This window comes from Eptesicus fuscus, chromosome 15 (genome assembly GCF_027574615.1).
Source record: "Eptesicus fuscus isolate TK198812 chromosome 15, DD_ASM_mEF_20220401, whole genome shotgun sequence".
Classification (NCBI taxonomy): domain Eukaryota; kingdom Metazoa; phylum Chordata; class Mammalia; order Chiroptera; family Vespertilionidae; genus Eptesicus; species Eptesicus fuscus.
The window spans coordinates 20,114,268-20,139,914 of record NC_072487.1 but is presented as its reverse complement, the minus strand read 5'-3'; the positions used below and the strand labels follow the sequence as shown (position 1 = coordinate 20,139,914).

General features: G+C 41.1%; 1 protein-coding gene across 1 annotated transcript in view; it reads left to right on the top strand.

Moving 5' to 3' along the window:
• Positions 1 to 25,647, top strand: part of SH3GL2 (SH3 domain containing GRB2 like 2, endophilin A1) — a 195,052-nt gene that overhangs the window by 143,672 nt on the left and 25,733 nt on the right. Inside the window, exons 2-3 of the mRNA XM_054727538.1 lie at positions 10,876 to 10,944; positions 21,397 to 21,469. Of these exons, the coding sequence (XP_054583513.1) occupies positions 10,936 to 10,944; positions 21,397 to 21,469 (82 nt within the window). The 5' untranslated portion in view covers positions 10,876 to 10,935. The remainder of the gene's footprint in view (positions 1 to 10,875; positions 10,945 to 21,396; positions 21,470 to 25,647) is intronic.

Sequence of the window (25,647 nt, the reverse complement as noted above, 5' to 3'; positions counted from 1 at the left end):
GTACACACAGACTTGTATACAAATATTTATTCAAAATTCCCCCAAAACTGGAAGCAATCCAAATGTTCATGGTGAATGAATAAATAAAATATGGTATAACATGCAAAGGAATACTACTCAGCTATTAAAAGGAACTGAACTCTACTGATATATGTAACAACATGGATGAAACTCATGTTTTATGCTGAGTGAAAGAACCCAAATATTTAAAACTACCTGGTGTGTGATTCTACTTATATGACATATCTAGAGAAGGTAAAACCATAGAGATGGAAGGCAAGTCAGTGGTTGCCTATGGGTTGGAGTCAGCATTGACTAAGAATGGGCTCAGGAAACTTCATAGGGTGTTACACAATTATGTGAATAAATTAAAACTAAAATAAAACAAAACCTTAAAAAAACTGAGGTCTTTAGCATGGCATGGAAGGCTCATTGTCATTTGATCACTCCTTTCTCCTGCATCCTCCGTTCTCATCATCCCCTACCTTATGTTCTGATCTATAACAGCACTGAAATAGGTGTACTTTCCAGCATATACTGGTTTTTGTTGCATTTGTTTTATGTCATGTAGTAGCTTCTACCTGAGAAAAAAATTTCCCCATGTCTATCCTTCTGGCTTACTTATACGTACTGATTTGAGAATCAGCCAGGCCCCAAGAAGCTTTCCCCAACCTTGTCTTCTTATCCAAATGGGTGAAATTGTCCATCCTAGATCTGATGGGTTGTTTACATATTTTTAGGTACTTACCCCATTATATTAAGTCCTTCATGTAGTCAATAGTTAGGTTTATTTTTACTTTAAGCAAAATGATGTTTAACAAATCAATTTTGCCATAAGTTATTTGATATAAACAAGAGTTAAGTTCCTACAGCATCTCATCAACATAGCAATGCAATTACATTGAACAAAATAATGTTATTTGAGGACTTGCTGTATATTGAAATGATTTATTTATCCATATATCCCACCAGACTCTTAAGTTCCCAGAGAGCATGTGCCATGTCTTATTTGCATATCAAAGTCCTGGTGCATAGTAGGCATTCAAGTGGAGTTCTGTTGTATTTATTCTACTTGGTGAATTTAATATAAAGATGATTTGTCTTTTTTTTTTTTTTTAGAATGAGATTTGCATGAATATAATCCTAATGTGGGGGAGGGGGGAGTACCACAGCATTTTTTTTAAGAGCTTAGCATGCTATTTTCTCCCTTTCCTAATTTATTATCTACCTTTTATACACTATAAATAGCACTCCATCAGGTAGAAATGGTATTTGGTAGGGTTTTCCAGGGAAACAGAACCAGCAGGATCTGAAGGCAGAATTTCTTCCTCAAGGTAATCTCAGGTTTGTTCTCAATTGAATTCAGTTGATTGGATGAGGCCCTCCCCCATTATCAAAGGTAATCTTTACTTACAGCCAACTGACTGTGATGTTGACTACATTTGCAGACTATCTTCACAATGCTACCTCGATCAGTGTTTGAACAACTGGATATTCTAGCCTAGCCAAATTGATACGTCAAATGAACAATCACCAAAATAGATACCAAAATTTTAATTGCAAGTGATTTTAGCACTCTCCTGGTTATCTCAGCACACCCCGCCCCTGCCCCATTTTATGGATTAAGAAGCAGAGGCCCAAGGAAGTTTGTGGTTTCAGTTCACAAACCAGAAAAGGACTTGCCAGCCATTTATCTGAACAAATAAAGGCCTAGGGCTACTCCCTCTTTGCCTCATCAACTGAGTCATCAAGCGATAGGTTCTAGGTCATTCATTAACCAGGACTGAAATCTCAAATGAATTATTGGTACCACTTTTTCTTTATGCCAGTTAAGTGTGTTTTTTTTCCTCAAGGGAATTTATGACTGAGCTTTAAATAGAATTTAAGAAATACTGCATGACATAGTTCTAGCCCTAAGTTATAGGGTCTATTTTTAGGAGACACTGTCTTTTTATATTTTGTTCATTTTCAGTGGCTTATTGCAGTGGAATATAAAAATGTATAAAATTCTTCCTATTTCCAGGGATGGGAAGCTTTATTAAAATACTGCCCCCCCCTTCTGCTCATAAATTACCCCTTATCTGATGAGGAACTAAAGTATTTGGGGTCTCAACAAATAGAGAAATGCTATTTTTTTTTATTCTGCACATTTTTATATTTAAACATCTTTTTCCAGAGACAAAGAAAACTTGTAAATGAGACTATAGGTGAGAGTATAAACTGTCTTTCCAGGGAGGGACTGAAATCTGCATGATAGCTCCCTAATGAATCCTACCAGTTCCCCTTGTTACCAGTGAAGAGGGGTCTTCATCCCCACTTTTTGCACTTGGGGTACGTGTGGAATAAGAATTTCTGGAGGCCCCCACAGGAGGATGCGATATTGTAGAAAGCTTTATTTCGGTGGAATTAAATCCATGAGTTTCCAAGGTCCCCATTCCCTCAGTCCCACCATAAAGGAAGTGTATCTGTGGTTTCAGTATGGCTAGAATCAGAGTTAGTGTCCAGAATCTCTGTTCCATGTTAGGGTATAGTCCAGTCCAACATCAGGGTAGTTTAGTTTGAGTGCAAGGGAGGGAGAATTACACAAAGAGAGAAACATTGATGTGAGCAAGGCACATCATTTGGTTGCCTTCCACACGCACCCTGACCAGTGCTGCGATCGAGCCTGCAACCAAGTACGTGCCCTTGACCGGAATTGAACCTGGAATCCTTTAGTTCAAGCATGTCAAACTCGCAGTGGACTCACGGCCTGTCGACTGCGAGTTAAGGCCAACACTGTATCCACTGAGCCAAAGCAGCTAGGGCACAATGATGTCACCTTTGCGGGGTAATGTAAGTAGCTGCATAGTGTTTGGGAAATTCTCACTTTGGGGACATGGAGTTTAGCAAGTTTTGCTTTTAACCCCAATGAACCATACCAGAAACAATTAGAACATCATGTCAATAAATTTCTGCATTTTCTATATAGTTGACCAGAAGCAACATAGGCTGGAAGCTGGGAAAAGGGCCAAGTGCTTAGTTCATCCAAACCGATTTTTAGCTCCAGGTATTCAAAGAAAAGCAGTCTTAATCCTATGGAGTTCTTGTTTTTATATTGTAGAAGAGGCACCTTTCTCCTTTTCTTCTATGTAAAAATTCTACTTGAGAGTAAGAGATCAGAATTAGCTTGATTTAGATAGAGAAAAAATGCATTTTTCTAAGAAAATCTGAAGTTTCTGGATGGGAAAAATAAATAATATATATTTTTGAAATTCACTTTCAAAACATCCTGACATTTAAGCATTCCAATTTAATGACAGCTGAGAAAAACTAGTGTGAAACTTATATCTCATGAAGTGAATTCACCCTCCCTTTCACACATGGGAATACCACCATCTGGAAAAACAAGATATACTTGTATTTAGCCAAATACCAAGAAAATACTGCTGTAATTTTGATTCTCCTGTTTTGTTTTGTTTTCTGAATATTTGATATGTCATCAAGTATTTTCCTTATAAATTTTATATTTTAGTACCTTACTGATGAGTAATGATTAAAGCACCTTCATGAAGAGTCAGAGTATGGGCTTCTTTTATTTATTATCATAGGTGATGCCTGTTTACAAATAGTGAGAAAACAGTACGATGTCCCACAGGGGTAATTATTATAACTTCTTTCTAAAGCTTGTGCATTAAATAATGTTCTTTAATTCAGTTAAATTACACTTAGTTTTTTTTTTGCCAAACCTAAGAAACCAACTTAAAATTACACCTTTCATGTAAGACCACTTAAGACATAATATATCCCTTATTTTAATAATGATTTTTTATAGTTTAAAAAGTGTTCTTAAATGCGTATTCTAATATAATTCTCAAAAATCCGGTGTGAGATGCTGTTGGTTTTCATTTCTTGGGTGAAGAAATTGAGGCACTAACAGGTTATGCATTTTCCCTTTCACACAACTATTGGTGCCATTGTCAGGGCTAGAATTTCAGGTCTCTTTACCTTTTTTTTTTTTTAATATATTTTTATTGATTTCAGAGAGGAAGGGATAGGGAGAGAGAGAGAGAGAGAGAGAGAAACATCAATGATGAGAGAGAATCACTGATCGGCTGCCTCCTGCATGTCCCCTACTGGGGATCGAGCCTGCAACCCAGGCATATGCCCTTGACGGGAATTGAACCTGGGACCTTTCAGTCTGTAGGCCGACGCTCTATCCACTGAGCCAAGCCGGCTAGGGCAGGTCTCTTTACTTTCAATCCACTTTTTAAAAAAATAAAACTTACTTCGGTTTTTCTCATTGACTTGTCAGTGAGGTTTCATTACCTAATCAGGCCGGCAGGGGAGGGCACTTGGAGTGATCAGGCAGGCAGGCAGAGGCAGTTAGGGGTGATCAGCCAGGTAGGCAGAGAGGTTAGGGGCGATCAGGCAGGCAGGCAGAGATGTTAGAGGCTATCAGGCAGGCAGGCAGGTGAGTAGTTAGGAGCCAGTGGTCCCAGATTGGGAGAGGGATGTCCAGCAGTCAGACATCCCCCAAGGGGTCCCTGATTGGAGAGAGTGAAGGCATAGGCAGGGCTGAGGGACACCCCCCCCCCCATGCACGAATTTCGTGCACCAGGCCACTAGTATATGTATATAATTTTGGGGATTGTTCCATGGAGCATATTGGCAGGATAATATATGAGTTCTACTTTCTGCTTTTAACAAACCAGCTATGCTTTACTTATGGAATCTTAAAGTAATTCTATTTTAATATGAGTAAATAACATAGTACTTGATAAAATTATTTTTGATTATTTTTAAAAAGCACTTTGGAAAACTATTATATTTACTTTCCATCATATGTGAGTACATATGCACACACAAACATGTTTGCCCACATGTGTGTGTTTACATACACACATGTGTATTTATAAACTAAAATACATACATATTTAGAACCATGATTAATGTGAAGAATGTGTATCATTACTCTTAATTGTAATTGTGCTAAAAGTAATTTGGTGAATGAATGTGGAATGGTTATAGTTGCGAGAGAATTTTCTTTAACTTTAGCTATGCTTTAAATAAAATATCAGACATCATAGCTTTTTGAATTTTTAATTTTGCCTGTTGCTGATGGAGAAAAAGATAATTACACTTTAGAGGGGAGAGTAAACTCTCAGGAGACACAGAACCTGTGCTAACTCATAGTTAAGGGTCTTCCTTTAATTTATGTGTAATTTTTGGTCTTAGGATAATTCACTGATATTTTTTTTTCAACTGAATTGAGTGTCTGCCCTGCAAGCACTATGTTTGGTAATGTCCTCTCAGAAGTTTTCCAACAGAGAAGCCTGCAATATGATTGCCTCCATTAACATATTATAATTCACATGAACAAGGGTCTTCAGCAAGTTTACTCAGGTGGCAAGTTCCAGGTAGTCCAAAAGATTATGTGTCTCATGATGAGTGCAAAGGAAGTCTGATCACTTTTAGGTAATGGAAAAGATGAAATCTGGGTCAGCATTTTAGATAATTGGTAGAATTTGAAAAATAAAACAAGGGAAGTAGATCCAAGTCTATGGCTGAGGGAATAAGCACATTTGGTGGATGGTGAGGAAACCTGACTGTGGACACAAACAAAGCTGGACAAGGAGGTGAATAACTTTGCAGGTTTTAGGGTCTGTTTGGTGTTAAGTCTGTTGAATTTTACTGATGATGGGGTTTTCAAAGAGACCTTTATGAGAGGCAGTTGAATAATGGTAGTTGGCCCTTCAGTATTTAATACATGGAATGCAATTCAGAGAAGAATCAGAGCTGTACCTAGAGGATGCGGTGTCTTTTGCCTAGACTGATGGTTGCTGCGGGGGAGGCTGAGTCATTGCGGGAAGCAGTGCAGCATCATTTGAGCTGAGAACAGTGGTCAATTATTTAAGCTGTTGCTTGCTGCTGGCTCCCTGTGACATCTTTCTCATTTGGTATAGAGAGAAAAATAGCATGAGACCACACTACTGCGGACTCAGAATTAATACTTTTAATTTACTAGTAAAACATGAGTTGAATGTATTATTTATATTTTCTTTTAAAGTTGTGCCTTTTCAAAGACCATCCTAAAGTGAGGTGATCAGCCTCACTTTATGCCTCCTCTCAGTCATCTTAACATTAATAATTACACAAGTACATTGTGGTTCAGTTATAGATCTTTCTGAGTACCTGTTGTGAGGAATACAGTGAAGAGTAAGAGAGAGGAAGATGGGATTTGGAGTTTGGTTGGAATACAGAGTACATGGAGAGTGGAAGAGAAGATGGGATTAGAAGCATAAGCTCTCAGTGTTGTGCTAAGTGGATATTTGAATAGAGGAATTTTTTTAGATGATACAAGGGGCATATTACAGTTCACTTGAACTTTTTAAGTTCAAATAACTTGCTGATTTTCATTTAAACAGGGATAAATTTTTCAACACATTAGCCAAAGTGTTCTGAACAGCAACAGAAAATATTCAATACTATAAAACTTTGGTTTCAGGAATCACCTCACTGGAAAATAGGGCAAAACTACTGTTAAATAAATGGCACTGGGTAGGGAAAGCAAAACTCATTTTGGCCAGATGGTCTCAGGGAACTTGTACTCCTTACCTTGATGCCTATACATGGAAGTTTTAATAATGTTATTTAAAGAGCAGGAGGAGAAAACATTGGGCATACTCTTAAGGAATGTGACAGTTGTTATTTAGCCCATTGCTTAATTCAGTGCCTTGATATATTTAGATCCTTTGTGACTTGTAAAAACAATAGCCCAGAGAACCGTGTAGATGTCATGTTGAATACTCTTATTTTCCCAAGAATCTAATTAGATAAGAATTTTTTTATATCAGCCAACCAATCAAGTTAGTACCAGTATCTATTAGCCTTTTTCACTGTTTGCTGAACTATTTCTCTCAAAGCAGGTCAAATGTCAGCTTTTGTTAAGAAGAGAAAGATATTTATAGTCTCATTCTTCCCTCTCCCTCCCCCTCCCCCCCCCCCCCCCCCCGCAAACACAGTACTTAAACCAAATAGTTAAAGCCCAGTAGAAATGGCTTCAGTGTGAATTGCCAGGACTAGTTCTAAATTATTAATGGGCAAAACAATCCAATTTGGTATCCTGTTTGATACAGTGACCCAGCAACTGTGCTTCTAACCTGTTGATGAATGAAAAAAGTGGGAAAATTAAAATCACTCTCAGTTGAGTGATATGGGATTGCAATTGTGATATAAGCCCTTGTGGTTTTGCTGGGGGCCATATTTTATTTCCTAGAGATGGGCAAAATGTGATTAACCCAATGTTAACAGGATTCTTTAATGTTACTACAAATAGAGACATTTCTCAGCTATGTGTTTTTTTGTGATATTTTTGCAAATTAAAAATCATAAGTCATAGAAGGGGTCTACATCTGTAGTGATCCATAATGGATCATTAAAATGGGTCCTTGGGATGTGGTGAGTTCCCTGACATTGGAGCCAGTAAGGTAGATCTGAGAGACAGTTAATTTGGGGTTATGTAGCATATATTTTTGTATTGTGTAGGAGTTTGATTAGATTAGTTTCCCAGCCCAAATTTAACTAAAAGACCACATACTTCTAGAATCCTATCTAATAAAAGAGTGATATGCAAATTGACCATACCTCTGCTACACCCACAAGCCACATCCATCAGCCAATCAGGAGCAAATATGCAAATAAACCCAACCAAGATGGCTGCGGCCATGGAGAGCAGGAGGGAGGCTTGGGTTTCCCCAGCAATGGAGGAAGCCAAGCTTTCCGCCTGCCCTTGCTGGCCCAGGCCTCCACTCAATGCTACAAAGTTTCAATGATAGAAGATACATAAATCTCAACAAAAATGGCTGCCGCCACGGAGCGAGCAAAAGGCTTGGCTCTGCTCCAGGTTACAAAGTTTCAATTGTAGAAGATAAATAAATCCCAGATACCAGGGCCTTTGCTTGGGTTGCCAGGGGGCGTGGCTGGCCTGCAAACCACCACAAGCCCCTCGCCCAGGCCGCCCCATGCCCCAAGGGAACCCCCACCCTGATCCGGGATACCCTTTAGGGCAAACCAGCTGGCCCCCACCCATGCACCAGGCCTCTATCCTATCTAATAAAAGAGTAATATGCAGATTGACCATCACTCCAACACACAAGATGGCTGCCTCCATGTGATCAAAGATCCTGCCCCCATGTGGACACAAGATGGCCACCACAAGATGGCCAGCAGGGGAGGGCAGTTGGGAGGGACCAGGCCTGCAAGGGAGGGCAGTTGGGGGTGATCAAGCCTGCAGGGGAGGGCAGTTAGGGGTGACCAGGCCTGCAGGGGAGGGCAGTTAGGGGCAAACAGGCTGGCAGGGGAGCAGTTAGGCATCAATCAGGCTGGCAGAGGAGTGGTTAGGGGGTGATCAGGCTGGCAGGCAGAAGCGGTTTGGGGCAATCAGGAAGGCAGGCAGGCGAGCAGTTGGGAGCCAGCAGTCCTGGGTTGTAAGAGGGATGTCTGACTGCCCGTTTAGGCCCAATTGGGCAGTTGGACATCCCTCGAGGGGTCCCAGATTGGAGAGGGTGCAGGCTGGGCTGAGGGACACCCATACCCCCCATGCACGAATTTCGTGCACCGGGCCTCTAGTAAAACATAAGAGGACTGGCAGTATGAGTAAAACAGTCATTACTGAGTAAAGTAAAAGGAAGGGAACCAGTATAAAAAATCAGAGTAAAAATGTATTTGGTGATAGGGAAAATGTGATAATTTCTAAGGCCCCTTTGATTTCTGACTTTCTATAACTAAAACCTAAATATGTAGGTCAAGTCACTGGAAACCAGACTCTCACTCAGAGATTTTAAGCTGAATACTATGGCCTCCCCAGCCCCAATTCTGGTTTGGTAAACATCTTTAAGAAAGCAAGCAAATAAGCTGATGGCTGAGCCAGGTCACAGTTGGTGCTGGCTTTAGATGTGGTTGTAATAATGCCAGATGAAGCCTGGGTCTGTGTGCATACTATTGAAATACTTAATAGTCAGCACCACCCAGGACACAGGTTAAGTGAGAGAGTGTTGTCAAGGACTAAGGGTTAACACTGTAGTGAGTCTACTTCTGGCCATCTGAATCTAATGGAACTTTGGGCAGAGAAGGCCAGTACCATGGACAGCTCTTCAAAGTGGTAGTGTGACTGCAGAGCCCAGGATTTAGCTTGGGAAAATTGCATTCAGGTCCTGGTTTCACCTCTTCCTAGATAAAGGTCAGTACTATGCATAGACAATTCAATTTATGCAATTCTCAGTTTAATCATCTGAAACATAGTAATAATACCTGTTTTTCATAGTTCTTGTGTTACACAGATGATAAATTACAAGTATGTCAGCTATACAAATTAAAGATGTTAATATTGTTTCAACCTTTCACTTTTCATCATTGACCTTTATTCACATGTCTTATGATAATGAAAATTGCTAGATTCTTCTCAAGGTATGAAGTAAGAAGTAAATAAATGGCTGAGAGAAAGGGTACTATAAGCAGATATACACTTGATTGGTGAGAGAAGGGAACTGGGATATACTGCATATCTTGTTAGGTTCTGACACATATCCTTATATTTATTATGCCATTTAATTTTCATAACAATTATGTGTACTTAGCAAAAAGTAGAGGGACCAGTCCATACTATGGCCTTCCATCACAGCATATTCTTTTTATTACTGCTGCCGGGATGAAATGAATGGTATCTGCTATACAGGGCCAAAGTAGTGGTAGAATTCAGACTCTTGATTTCTCCAAGAGTGATCTCTTCTAAAGGAATTTAAGACAGAGAAAGGGTAAGGAATACACCTCATCCCCTAACAAGGGAATATCAGAACTTCCATAGCCAAGAGACAAGACCATGCATCCAGGAGCCCTTTTAGAAGGAGGTGAACCAAGCTCACTGGAATTCACAGATTGTTACTGAGGTTGCTGTAGGTCTGGTCATGGTGGGAATCCTTGCAAAAAAAACCTCAACCAGTGGCTGTTAAAGGAAATGAGAAATCATACTTTGATATCTGTGCATGATAACTCGTGTATAGTAATGTCTTATTAAAAAGTTCCTAAATACCTTTACAGTTAGAGGAATGGAATTGTTGTATCATTAGCACTTAATATCCATGTCTTTGATGAAACCAAAGCCATTTTCTTGTGATTCCTTAATAAATTTTTATTAGACTTAATTTGAATCTATTTCACAATACATAGGGCATCAAATTTTTTATGAACATGAATTCTACATTTGGAAAAAATGACCATTTGCTTGGGTAAATGGATGAATATACAATGTATGATAATGGGAATTCATTGAGGGTACAGAAATGTCCTTAATCATCTTTCCATAGAGTTTATATTACATATATAAGAATATAGACAGCTACAGGGAGCATTATAAGATTACTGTACAAGTCTTTTTACCTGAAGATAAGCTGAGCTGATACTTTTTTCTCTCCAGTTTGATAGATGTTTGTGATTTCCTGTTCAATAGCCCTTGAGGAATAAGTTGAAGAAGTAGCAATTTTCTACCTAGGTAGCATTTTAGATCCATTAGCAGAGGGAGAGGATTATTATATGGTGCTGTTGTCCCTCAGAACTTTCAAAAGGAAAATGTTACTGACTAGATAGTTACATAATGATTTATATAATAGAAAGAGCGGTGGGGTTGAAATCAGAAGATACACGAGTATTTGAATTACTTTTTTTCAAATCTTACCAGGTAAATTATTTAAACCCTCTGAGCCACAGTGAAAATGGGACTGCCTGCCTATGTCACAAAATGGTTGTGAGATTCTACCAGATGATATGTGTGAAAGTGCATAAAACTTGTAAGAGATTTTTAAAGGAAACTCTATAATAATTCTTTCTGGTTATTTTCCACAGAAAGTGAGTGAGAAGGTTGGAGGAGCTGAAGGAACCAAGCTAGATCATGACTTCAAGGAGATGGAGAGGGTAAGTCTTCACCACACAAAACCCCCTTTGTTACAAAACTGCCCAGCATCCTAAAGAGGAGAAGGGAGAAAGGAAGGTGGAAATGTCCTCCACTGGTTCCTGGGAATACATTTTGTTATTCTTGAAAATTCTCTTTTTTTTAGTGTCTTATTTTAAAACAGAAAATGTATCCTGTCATCCCTTTGTACTATCCCAAGAACAAAATGTCGATGAAGGTGAAATTCCATCATGTACTTTTCCTTGTGGATTTTATCATCACTTTTCCAAATAGGGACCGCGTGGAGCTGGCATTGAAATGTGGTGAGGTGGGAAGAAAGAGAAGGTGGGGAAACGGTGCCTTAAGTGTTTTGGGGAGAGTTTGATTCACTTTCTGGCTTCAGAAGACTTTCCCTACAGGACCGTGCCAGCCATAGGAGCAGGGAGATGTAGGGAGAAAGCCATGGTGGAGCCCTTCCCACCCTGACTCTCCCTCCTCTTCCGCTGCTGGTTGCACAAGTCAGTTTATTGCTTGGAGCCTCTATGCTTTTATAAGTACAAAAAGAGAATATGAATCACTTTTTGAAGGACTTTTATTAAGGGTGAAAAATAGTGTAAGTCCTTTAGCATTCTGCCTAAAAGTAGGTTCTCAATAAGTAAACCTGCAGGCGAACAAAATATCCCATTTCATTTTTCTTGTGACATATTGTCATAGTTTCTCTTTTTCTTTTCTTTCACTTTGAGATTGTTTTTAGCAAGTGATACTTAGGATTATAGTGAAGTGTGTGTATCGCTCTGTGCAAAGAATTATTTTAGGTGTTAAATTGCATATGGGCAAAGGACCTGGGAATACAAACCCTGTCCTTGAACAGAGAGGATGTCAAAAGCCTATGATACCTAGAAATCAAATTTTTTACTTAGTCCGTATGAGTTCCAGTAGGCTGCCTCAATTTTGCTATTTTTGCTCTTTGTGGGAAGAATCCAACGAAGACAATTTCTGGATATTCTCTGCCTCATGTTTTTGTTTTGTTTTTCAGTTTTTCTTCTGATGAGTTCATTGATAACATTTAACAAATTCTTGTTTTGTGCCTCCTATGAGCCAGGCATGGAGGGTATGGCTGTGAACAGGATAGACAAGGTTCCTGACTGCATGGAGTTCTTAGACTAGTGGGGAAGGAAGACTATGGACAAATACCAACCAGTGTGGCAAGGGGAACGAGACACGGCACTAGAGAAGCTTAGAAGAGAGGAAACTCACCCACACAGAGAAGACTTTCCTGCTATTGAAGTGAAGATGTGGGGGATGAGTAAGAGTCAGAAGAGCCTAGTGTGTTTCTGGTGCAGGGAACAACAAATAAGAGAGAATAGGACACGTTTGAGTTCCTGAAAAAAAGATGAGTTACCAAGAGACAGTAGTCTCGTAAAATGAGACTCTGTAGTATTTACCCAGCTGATCATTCTAAGTTCTTGAGATGGATGTCGCTGATAGGATATGTACCCACGGGAGAGGAGATTTAGTATGAGTCCTCAGTCCCAACCAGGAGTCTGGGAAGCCAGCCTCTTATGCCAAATGCCTGGCAGCTAGTCACCCCCACTGGGTTGAAGCTGGCATTGGTCCCCATTTCTCCTATCTGGGCAATTCTGAATGCCACCTGGTCATCAACCAGAGCTGGTAGCCATGGCTGTTCATAGTTCTGGAAACAGTATTCTACCTATTCTTCTCCTTCAGCATCTGAATCTCCAGATACTGACATACCTGCTCAGAATGACTTGAGTCTGACTTTACTTCCTGTAATGTTTGAGTTCTGCGCTCATTACGAGCAGCCATGTAAGTCTGTTCATTTGCACCAACCTCTGTCTACATCTGATCTTCCTTAGTCCTCCCTTATCCTTTGATGTCTCTCTCCACCCTCACCTTGGAGGGAATTTACAGTATGTCACCTGGCCAGTGCCATGTCATTGATGACAGATTAGGCAGGTATTTAGGAATTTAGAGCTAAGGAGTCAGAATTTGAGTCCTGCCTTCTTCATCTGCCAGGATGAAGGTTCCCTGGCTAAGCTAAGACAGACTGATTTGTCTTTCTTAAATGATAGTAAACAGAATAAGAAATTTGTAGAACAGAGTAGAGTTTATAACTCAACGACTAATTGAGGTTTTGAATCCATTCTAATCTTGCAAACTAATTGAAATAAAAGGGGATTTTGCAAGTATTTTACATCAGGCAAAGACTCAGACATCCCTCGAGTCTGAATCTAAGGTTTATTTCTCCTATTTTCTAGAAAAATAATGAGTTTCTGGAGGTTCATTTCAAAATCTACAGTAAAGTAAACACTTAGTAATCGTTTGAAGAGCACGCCTGTGGTTTTGTATTTGGGTTTATATCTATGTAAATTGAGAGATTTAGATTTCAGTGCAGTGTGGAAATCTGTTTTATTCCGTTTTATTTCACACATCTATTGTCTATCTGTGGCTCTATTGCAGTTTTTTTACTTTTTACCCAGGCTAAATTTGCAATAACAGTAAAGAGTTCTGTGGTAATTAGAAAGCACATACTTTGGATTCAGAATATCAAATATTTTATCTCCTGTTAATATGTTTATTACTCACAAAAGTGTTTTAGCTCAATATTCCCAAGGCTACAGAAGAATCATCCTTTTACAGTTGGCTTTCTGATCATAAGGATTCAGAGTAGAGAGAGCTTGTTCAGATGTATTCTCAGAGGTGCAATTAAACAACAGAATGAAATAAATTAGAGGTTTGCATCAAGCAGCACTACCGGGAGAGAGAAGTGGGGATTCCTAGAAGTTGTTTCTCTAATCAGCCACCGCAGCCACTCTCCTGCTAAGATGAAGTGAAATTACCATTTGTGTCTGTCAGTCCCCGCAGCCTTCCCCTCCCACAGCTGATTGCCTGAATTCCTGCCACTGTGTTGTCTCTGCAGGAACCCTGCCCAGAACCCTTTTTCTCCTCCTCTTTATGTGCCTTGCACCGAATTGTTTCTGTGTTCAAATGGCATCTGTTGCTTACCAGCTTCATTAAACACAAACTAAATTTCTTCACAGACATTGTGTGTGAAAAGCTGCAGACTTTTTGTCAAGTGGAAGTTCTAGAATTTGAGGGCCCTCTTGTTCCTTCTCAAATTTCCACCAGTTGCCTCAGTGATTCTGCATTTGTGTGTGTATACTTATGTTCATTAATTCACGAGAAATATCTGTAAATGCCAGGCATTGTGCTGGACACCAGGAATACAAAGGCGATTAAGACATAGTTCCTACCTTCTAGGAGTTTCCAGTTCTGATGGAAGAAGTAGGCACATAAATCAGTGGCATGCAGGGCATAGTGCTTGATGTCCTGGGGTGATGCCCAGGGAAGAACTAACTCAGGCCAGATAGGTCAGTGGGAGCTTCCTAGAGGAGAGAGCACCTGAGCTAAATCCTGGAGTTTCCTCATGGCCCTGCACACATGGGTAACGCAGCCGTCCAAGCCAAGGGGGTTGGGGATGGGGATAGTGTCTCACTTTGCAGTCTGAAAAGTATGCTGGGAAATCCCTTCTGTTGAAACTGGAGGGACATTAGGGTTAGACATGCGATTATAGACCATTTTAATAAGAAAGGAATTCTTTTTAAGGGGCAGCCTCAAGTTTTAAGAAAAACTGGATGTTGAGAAAGAAAAGAAAGAATGCCATTCCATAGGAGAGTGAGGAAGAGTGTGTCGTTTGCAGAGTAGGGTGTGGGGAAAGGCTGATAGAAGGTCCATGGTCATTATCTTTGTACACTTTATTAGTCATTGGGTGGGGAAGGGTTAGATCCTATCCAACCTTAAGTGACAGAATTACCCATTTATGGTAGAAACTGTGGGGAGATAGAATCAAGCTCAACATAAGAAAGAACTTTCGGCTGTCAGAGCTATTTAAAAAGAGAGAGAGAGACTGATTCCCCATCACTGCCCATGTTTAAGCAGAGGCTAAACCCACAGTTCTCAGCTGCAGTGTGAAACACACTGAGTATCATCACTTTCGAGTCTTGTGGCAAGTAACTTGTTACTAATGACGCCACTTTTTCATTACGTCACTCTAACTTGAATTTTAGTGACTTATCTCAAATGGGAGAGAAAGGAGTCAAGTCCCAACCAGCACACGAAGACTGACACACATCCCTGAGTGCACCCATGGATGTCTGTCATGCCCATGGCTGTCTTCTTCATAGGTGTGGTGATAAAAGAGATCACGTGGATTTCTGTACTAAGATATTCACTTTCTGGTGACGGATTGTAAGATGGGAGAGAGCCCCCAATAAGGTATCTTTTTGCTTATCCTGAAATTTAGGGGAGATAGATTTCTTCTCAGCTATGTTTTCCAATATATTTCCCAGCTAATATTCATTAAAGGTAATGCCCAAGAAGAGTAGCAAGAGCCCTTTCTGATGTGGCTCAGTAGGTTGGGCGTCATTCCATGCACCAAAAGATTAGCAAGAAAATGCCTTGGGGCACTCTCAGCCAAATGCCTCATTTAGTTTTGTCTTTCAACACCCTGTCTGTTAATCAGACTTTCTGAATACATACGATGACTGCCAAATGGCACAGGTACGTGAACTCTTCCGATCGGTAGGGAACTATTAAGAACATTGCATTGGACCAGCCTGCATCTGGCTGCCCGAGAAACTCCCGCAGGATGCTGCTTCATCATGTCTCTCTGACTGGTCTCTCTAGGTGTCCTCATGCAGGGTTCTCATTGCTTTACGTGAGCGTGTGTGTGCGTTCTTAATATGTCTATTCTCTTAACTTCAGTGATAGAGAATTAAGAATTTGAAAAGATTTTAGTTTTCCATTTGACATCTTAATGTTTTCATTTTGGACAGCCATTGTGAGTTACCCCCTGTCCAAGTGGGTGCTGATACATCTATTTATTACTGCTCATTAAATCCACACACTGTGCTCCGTTTTCAGGTGTGTATTTTTTTTCTTCAGCTCTGTTCGTGTGTCCCCGTGACCGCATCTGGTATAAGGCAGTATCTGATGGAATGAAGTTGTATGTTTCAGTCCTTTTGTAGCTCCACAAAGAGTGCTGTGTTCATGTGGATAATATTCAGATGCCTCAAAACAATAACCCCATTCTAGTCAGTTCAGTGCCTTTCAGTTCTCTTGTATCTTGTCTCTAAAGACTGAGGCAGCTGGCGAAATGACCAGCCTCATTCATAGATCAGCGTGACATACCTTAGGGAAACGAGAACCTCAGCATAGGGATCGGCACACTCTTTCTATAAGTATATTGGGCTTGGGGGGGCGGGGAGCCACAGGGCCTCTGTGGTCTCTGTGGCAACTCCTCACTTTTGCTGTTAAAGAGTAAAAGCAACTGTTGACGCTGTCTAAACAATGATGTAGCTATGTTCCAATGCAATTAATCTAAAAGCACTGAAATTTAAATTTCACATAGTTATTATGTGCACTGAAAGAGGAGCCTTCTTTTGAATTTTCTCAACCATTTCAAAATGTACCCAAGAACTTATATACACATGTGCATAACCCTTGGGCACAGACAATAGTGTGGTAGGCCTGGGAGGGCCAGATGGAGGAAAAAGGGGGACATCTGTAATACTTTCAACAATACAGATACATTTTAAAAAACAAAAATGTAAAAGCAGGTACTGTCCTGGTTTTTGCCTGCTGGCCAGTGTGCCAACCCTTGCCTTAGCTGAGGAAGAAAAATGTTACAGTGAGTAAAGAGGTTTAAAGAGCTATTTTTCTCCCTACCCAACACTGTAAAGTATAAGACTGGATAGTGGAGGAAGACATTTCTGACTCTCAAGTACAGTAGACCCTTGAACACACAGGTTTGAACTGCATTGGGCCCGCTTATATGCAGCCTTCTTTCAATAAAACCCTGCACTGTCTCAATCCATGGTTGGGAGTTTGAGGATGCGGAGGGCTGACTGTATGTCTTGATTTATGCCATTTCATACAGGGGACTTGAGCACCCAGGGATTTTGGTAAATGTGGGATGAGGGGTCCAGGAAAACCAATTCCTCATGGATACCGAGGAATAAGTTAAGTTTGAGGGGAGTCAAAAGTTATATGCAGATTTTGACTGCATGGGGGACCAGTACCCCTAACCCCTACGTTGTTCAAGGGTCAACTGTATTGACATTTGCTAAAATGTTGGTATTGAGAAAGTTGAAGAAAAAGACCAGAAGAATATATGCCTATGCTTTTACCTTCAGGGGAAAAATTATTTTATGTAGAGTTTTTATTTCCTGAAAACATGCATATATCTGTATGCAGGGTGTCCAAAAAAATGAATGCATACTTTAACAGCTGATAGCTCAATTTTGAAAATGAAATCTATTTCAATAAACACTGCCTTTATAATTATTTAAAGTGTGTATACATTTTTTGGGAACATCCTATATGTTTAGAGTTCACCTTCTCTAAACAGCCTTCCCTGATGGCTTCCTACCCCTGTCCAGACAAGATTAGTTACAGAAATGGAGGCTCCATAGCTCATAAGAATAGAAGTTGTAATTTAGGACCCATCCAAACTTACTTTCAAGTAATAGGAGACTTTGGGCCTTGAGGAAAGCATTATCTATGTGTCATAAGTTCAACGTTAAACTCTGCTGATCTCAAATGGGAAAATCTCTTGCCAGTTATAATAAATTACTTAAGTGGAAATCTTAGTTCGTGTGAATTACACCAGGCCTGTTAACAAGAGGATATGTGCTGGACATAGCCAGATTAGGTTTATAAATAGCCTTCCTAGCAAGTGCCTAACAAGGCACATTCACAGTTCTCCCAGGGTAATGGCCCTCAGCCTGTCCCCGGCTGTCACAGTGTGGCTTAGTTTAGCGAAAAGAGTCCTGACCTTGTTAGTGGGGACAGAGATGAAAAGAAGCTAGAAATTGGCCAGCCTCCTTCCTGCGGATGGTCATTGGACAGTCCTGTTCCTCTAGCACTCTTTCTTAGAAACCCTCGGATCCAGGACCTTCAGGACTGCTTTCTCCCCATCAAGGCCACGCCAGTCCTGTGACCTCAGGGAGTTCCTTTCCCTTGTCTGGGTCCAGACTTGCATATTTAGAAAGTTAAGGCTTGGAGTCGATTCTGCACTCATCTCTACAGAAGCTGGATGCCAGCAGTGTGAATCCTGAATGGTCCACAAGGAGGGAACCAAGGGAGGCGTGAAAAGTGGTTCTCATTTTGGGCATGGAACTGCCTCTCCCTCTGGGCGCTGTAAATAGAGAGCCAACTACTCCTGCTCCATAAAGAGAAGCTACTAGCTTGGCAAAAGCCAGTGTTCTCAGGGGAAACACAAACACATTAGAGAGACCAATATTAGAGCATTCATTAAGTGTGGGCCCCAGAGCAGGGTTCAGCACCTGGGAGTAGGAATAGAAACAACCTCAGCGTCCCCTGTGATTTAACAGAAATCTCCCAGGCAGGAGCCCATGCAGACTTTACAGACTTGGTGCCCAGTGAGGCAGACTCCTAGTTACCTAAACTAGACATCATTACAGTACAAGCTGTAGCTAAATCTTTTTGATCACAGTGCAAAATAACCTTCACTTGAAATCGAACTCTGAAAACAACTTTATCCAATACAGTTATTTGTATACAGCATTATCAGGACATACCCCAAACAGGTCACAGCTATTAGCAAATCGTTCACTAGGCTCTCCCTTTTGATTTTACACTGACAGGTAATCACTAGACAGAGTTAACAGCATGCGTGGGAGAGCCTCTTCCACAGAGGCCCAGGGTAGAATCGTGCTTGTGGATGAGGTTTCCACAGACCTTGGGGATTTTCAGAACGCAAGCAGAGGATGGGGTGACAGGTGCTTTTCTCCTGGTCCTCTGTGGCTGGCCACTGCCAGGTCCCCAGGCCTCATTCGGAGGACAGCACAAGGAGACTTCCAGCTCTGACGGGCTCGCTCTCTTCAGGTTGGGAGATGTTCCTGTTTCCTCTCTTTTTATGAGGAGCATTTTCTCTCAAGAAGTAGCGGTTAAGAGCACGGGCTCTAGAGCCGGAGCTGGGCAAGTTTCTCATCCTCTCTGTATCTAGTTCATAGGGTTTCTGAGGATTAAATGTGTAAAGATGCTTAAGGCCTCTGGAACAATTTCTGACAGAACACTTTATGATGATGGTGTTTATCATTATTATTGAGTGCAGTGAAAAGGTCAAGTTAGAAATGGGTTAGCCTCCTAACATTTGATAACTTGAGACTATCAAAAGGATCGTTGGAGAATTCTGGCACCCTCTCTTAGAAACCTTGACCTTTGAAATGACTTTCTTTCCATCATAGCCACACAAGACCTTGGGATACATATGACCTCGAATTCTTTAATCCTTGTCATATAGTCAGCAGGATCTCTGCCCTTTCCTCCCATCACACGTGTAACCTGGACTTGGAGCATGTTTGTTCTGCATACAACCTTTGAATTCATTTCCATGACATTGAGTACATAGAGTTTGATTGGCATTTGCTGGTGCCTCCAGAACCGCCACGTGTGGCCATAGAAGTCCTTATTGTACAACTCCAGGAGACCTTACTCACTTCAGAAATAAATTCTACTTAGCACATGCTCAAGTCCAAGACATGTTAAACTCAATTAGACCAAACGGACATGGCACAGGGTTCCTACATAGGCAGGCACCTTTTAAATGCATTTTTATACCATGATGACTTCACAGTAATAGCAAACTTCTTTACACATACAGTAGTATGACTAACATAGAATCGGAAATTATTAAGTATTAAAAAACAAAACTAAAAGATAAAATCTTCTGGTGGGTTATGGCTTGGTTTCAGATGATGAAAGAGAAGGAGGCTTAACCACATCCATGAAAGGATGATTTTATAAGGAGTTACAGTGATGATTGAAAACTTTTATTCAATTGAGGGAAGAGCCCTTGAACTCCAGTTAAAACAAAACAAAACAAAAATTCCCCATGCACTTAATTGATATCTGAAATTCTGTCATCAAAAAATGAGTTCCTTTCACTCATACTTCTATCATGTTATATGCTAGAGGTTGGAGAAGAGGGTATATTTATTCCCTCTAGTCATTTACCTTCTAGATGAATGAATGGAACAGGCATGTTGGTAAAAAGGGATTTCATGGGGGAATGTAGAGAGGACCCAAGGGCAATGAACAGCCTCTCCAACAGAAAGAGGACATGGTGACCAGCTGGATACAAATACTGACCATTCAAAATTGTGCAGGGGTGGGCTCCAGCACCAGTACTTTTACTCAGAATTAACAAAAAGTTCAAGGGCTGATTAGAAGTGTTTGAGCAAGATTTTTATATACTCAGGATGTTCTCAGCAGTTAAATAAAAACTTTCTGTCTCTTGAATAAACAGTTGATGCTGCATTTTTCTTTCTTTAGGGCAGTGAAACTTGTCACCATTCCCAGCCCCCTACAGAAGTTCAGTAAATGCCTCGGGGGTAGAATATGACTCCTTAATTCTGCTTGTTTAGCTTTTATTTACATTTATTTTGTGCTGAATATATTCCTGGGCCATAAATGCTTGTTTCTTCTGGGATATCTTTTTCTCCTGTGCAACCTCTTCTGGTTTAGGAACAGTTTGCTATTTTTCAATACGGATCATCTCCGCGTGGCAGGGTGAGCTCCTGTTAATCCTGCTATGAGCTCTGTAAATCTGGGGCTCACCTGGGGATTTTGTTTACCTGGATGTGCTCAATGACCAGAACGTCTACATCAAAAAATTTATGTTCAGCATTGCTCTGCATTTTTAAGCATGGGCAGCCAAAGTCCTGTCCTGTTCCAGGGTCATGGGGCCTGTCCAGCCCCACCATTTGGCCTGGGCAACCCTACCAACCCATCACATGATGACAGCATGGCACTGTAATGGAATCTCTTCTGTGAAGCGACGGCTTTCAGAGACTTAGTGTAATTTTGGAAATGCATACTTCCGATGGCCTGGGCAGTTTCACAGATGTTCTTCAAGTGAACACAAAGATTTAAAATTCTTTTTTTTTGTTTGTTTTTAGAATTATAATCAATCATTCATTCATTTTTATTGTTGAGGGTATTATAGATGTCCCCCATCTCTCCCCCGCCTTTACTCCCCTCTGCCAGGCTCCTGCCCGACCCTAGGCCTTCCTTCTTGATTTTTTTCTGGGCCGGTTGAATATTGAACCATTTTAGAGATCATCTCAAGCTTTTTATGGGAAGAGGGAGCTATCCTCACCTTATTTTGGCAGAAGACAATGAAGTATATTTTGAAATAAATTTTAGGAAAAGACCAGTGTCCTCTTCGGATGAAGTAGGCTTTCCAGTCTCGATAGATCACATGGGGTACAAAGCCATCCTCACTCCTCACAGCCCTCAGCCCCTCACCTTCCACTCCGGGCTTGTCGTTACTCTGTTGCGTTGCCGGTGGTTCTGTATCTACTCAAGGGAAAACTAAAATTCTAAAGCTAATGGTCTTTGTCATTTAGAATATAATTTTCTCATTTCAGAAAGTGGATGTCACCAGCAGGGCTGTGATGGAAATAATGACTAAAACAATTGAATACCTTCAACCCAATCCAGGTAAGGGGTCACTTTACAAGTTCAGGGTATCCCTCCAGGTAACCTGTAAGCTTCTCTTTGAGCGATATTTTAGGTTTGGTGTACTTCTGCTTCCTCAGCCCCTTTTCTGGACGTTCATTGACATCAGGAATAGCACTTTCACCTGGGATGGTGGGACTTTTTAAGGCTCACATTGAAGTGACTGGGGGATGCTGTAGTATTTATCTGACTGTGGTGTATTTAACAGACTACATTGTGTGGACGGGTTGGGTGGCATGTAATGTCAGGATAGTTGTAAGATGTTATTAATGCTACTTTAATTTTCAAGGGATTATAAGAAAGAAAATTGGGATAATATTAAGATAAGAAATAGTAATTCCCAGAAGGTGTGAAAAGATAGGAAGTTGAATAATTTCTGTGAAGAGAGTTTTTGTTCATACAGCTTCACTACAGTTTTTGGAGGGTTGTTTTGTTTGTTTGTTTTTTAAAAATATATTTTTATTAATTCCAGAGAGGAAGGGAGAGGGAAAGAGAGATAGAAACATCAATGATGAGAGAGAACATTGATCAGCTGCCTCCTGCATGCCCTTCACTAGGATCAAGCCCACAACCTGGACATATGCCCTGACCGGGAATCAAAATGTGACCTCCTGGTTCATAGGTCACCTTTCAACCACTGAGCCATGCTGGCTGGGCTGGAGGGTTGTTTTAAATTCTGCTTCCTCTCCAAGCAAAGCACAGATCAGCATTTGTTCCTGCTAATGTGGTAGGCCATGAGAGAAGGAAGTTATAGAGGTAATGGAGCTCTGCCTTGGAAAGAACCAGGCTAACTGGAGCAATCTCTGAAGGCGTGAGGTGTAACAGAGCAAAGCAGCCGACATTCTCACCCTCCTCCTCCCTCTTCTTTCTGTATAGCCATTTGTAACCTAGAGCATAGAGACCTGAAGCAAGGCTGAATGTATGTAAGTGAAATGCAATTGCTATTTGGAAAACTGCTTACTCTTGAGACTAGTTTCTTTGAGAATTGCAAGTTGGGATTTCAGTATCTTTGGTGGTCCTAGGGAAGATGGCCCGGGCATTGGGCCAGCCTCCATGTGCTGGGATAGTGAGCATTAGTGGGCAAGAGATAAGAAAAGGAAAGGTGAGGGATAAAAGGAAGCAGGACAGTGCAGTAGGCAGTGCTGACTAGCTCTCTACTGCCCCCTGCTGCCAGCTGCAGTTTTATTCAGCCTTTGTTTACCTAGGATAGGACAGCTGTTTTGAAGATGGACAAACTATGTGGAAATAATGTTTCTATTTTTGTTTTTCTTCTTAAACTACATCAGAGATGGGAATATGTGAGGAAGGGAAATCTATAAGTAATATGGTGGTAAGCTACAGGAACCAGGCATTTAACTGACAATGCACCAAATGGTTAGGACATTAGGAAAAGAATAGCAAAAATCAAGTTTCAAAGCCTTCTTCATGACCTTCACATTCCACAGACATGCAAGGATCTCTTAAATGTACCTGCAGTCCTTAGTACTTAAACAACTGTAATAAGTCAGGTTCTGAGAAGGGAACTGCTCACCCTGCCTCGCCATAAGAAATCATACAGGGGCGAGAAATGTTTTTCTTTATCTTTATGTAGAACTTTGAGGTGCCCTTTGATTTCTTGGGATATACACATGAATTGTGCTAGTAACTCATTGCAAGGACAAGATAAACATAGGAGAGGGAAGAAAAACGTAGTCCTTATTGAGCACTAATGCATTTTCAGTACCGTGCTCATTATATACACAAAGCCAACTCTAAAAGTAACCTTTTTTTTTCTGATGGCAAAATTAGAACACAGTTGAACAATTCATAGTATAGAAATGGTATTAAATATCTACTGTGGTACTAAAACTCAGTGGGGACCCATCATAGTTCCTGGGTACAAGGAACGATGCTCTGCTGTAGGTAGGTGCAGTCCCCCAAATTCAGGGCCACCCAGAACCTCAGAATGTGACCTTATTTGGAAATACATTTATTCTCAAATGTAATTAGTTAATGATCTTGAGAGTAACACTCATGCTGGAGTTTGGGTAAGCCCTAAATCCAAGGACTGGTATGTTTCTGAGACAAGAGGACACAGAGGTACCGGGAAGAAAGCCGTGTGAAGGTGGAGGCAGACATTGGAGTGATGCTGCCCCACGCCAAGGAATGCCAGGAGCTCCCGGGAGCGGGGAGAGGCAAGGAAGGATTCTCCCAGAGAGCCTCTGGAAAGAACCCACCCTGCTGACACCTCGACTTCAGGGTTATAGGCCCTTGAACTTGGAAAGAGTAAGTTTCTCTTGTTTTCACTTGTTTGTGCTAATTTGTTATGGCGGCACCAAAAAATGAATACAGGAGGCTCACCTCATTTCATGCATGAAAAAACAAGGGCCAAGAAAAAACAAGGGCCAGAGAATTTAAGAAACTTTCCCAAAGTCATACACTTAGGAGGGGATGAAGCCAGGATGGAACCCCAGTGTGACTGCTTCCCGAGCCCATGTACTTTACGTTGCTGGCCCTGCCTCTGAGAAGGATGGGCTCACCTTCATTTAGGTGGGAAGGGACATTCGCTGTCAGAGGGGTGCAGCGGAAATTCAGAAGGGAAACAAATTGTGGGGTTGAGACATTTTTATTTAATCTTTTCATTTATTTTATTTACTTCAGAGAGGATGGGGGAGGGAGAGGGAGAGAGAAACGTCAGTGATGAGAGAGAATCATTGCTTGGCTGCCTCCTGAATGCCCCCAACTGGGGATCTAGCCTGCAACCCTTCAGTCCACAGGCCAACGCTCTATCCACTGAGCCAAACCAGCTAGGGCGAGGCATTTTTATTTTGATAAAAAGGATTATAGGAAGAGGTAATTGGGGGGAGATTTACACTTTTAGAAATGACACATTTTTAATAGAATGCTGAATGTGCTTTGTAGCTGCCAATATGTTAGTTTTATGGCTGTTTGCAATTGAACGGATATCTGCCATCAAGGAGAACAGTAAAGGCCCATCATCGGGCAACCCCAGGTTGGTTCCAGAAAAGCAGTTACATATGAGCAGGCCACATGCATATGCAAATAAGTGTCACCCAGAAGAGTTCAGAACAAACCAAAAGTTCATGGACTCATTCTACAGAATTTAGATAATCTGTGTTTAATTGGTTTATGATAGAAATGATTTCATTCTTCTGTGGATTTCTTGCCTTGAGAGCAGACACTGGCTATGGTGTTCTTGAAAGATGCTGGCAGGTCACATACGCTTGTTCAGAACCCAAGTGTCCTTGAGAAGGGACACAAGAATGTAGCAAATACTGAGGGGCCCCCAGTTCTTGGGCACAAAAAAGCACAAAGAATATCCCCACACTCATACAGTTTGCTAAATCTTTGACAACTCAGCCTCTCTGTGACCCCAGGAGCTGGTCAACCAATATGGGTGGGTGCTGGTCCGGAATGAGCAAGGTCGGCTTGGGTGAGGACGGAGGCTGACTTCAGGTAACAGCTCCAAGGCCAGGCCCGTGGAATCAGTGGGAGTTGATGCTCGGAGGGTACTTGGAGAGTAACTTGTGTTAGACAAATACTCCAGGATGCTTTCTGCTCTTCAGATCTTGTGGTTGTAGATCAGACACACCTCTTTTATTTTTGAAACTTAGTATCTATTGAAATGATGACCAAAGGGAGTTTGATTAATTTTTATGAATTTGTTGGTGTGCTCTGTGTAGGTCCTACATCCACTCTTACCCACCTCCAGAGCAATATTTTTTTTAATCCTTTTTTATCAAGTTCTGTATATTGCACTGGGTGCCCACCACCTAAAATCAAACCATCTTCCATCAGCATATATTAGGCCCCCTCTAAATCCCCCACCCCCCACTCCCTTCCCTCTGGTTACTGCCACACTGTTGCCTGTCTGTCCGGAGTGATATTTTTAAAAGGCAAATCTGATCACATCATTATCTTGCATAAAACCCTTCAGTGGCTTTTCATTGCTTTTAGGATTAAGCTGAAAATGTTTAGCATAGCTTTAAAGGCCCTCCCTTCATGGTCAGCCTGCCCTTTCTCCTCCACCTTGCTAGGCAAACAGTTACCACAGGTCCAGTGTAAAGGTTACTTAGAAGCCTTCTTGACCCCCAATAACATTAGGTTCCCCGGTCAACGTCCCTCTCCTGATTCCAGCTGCTTTTCCCTGGTGGCACAGG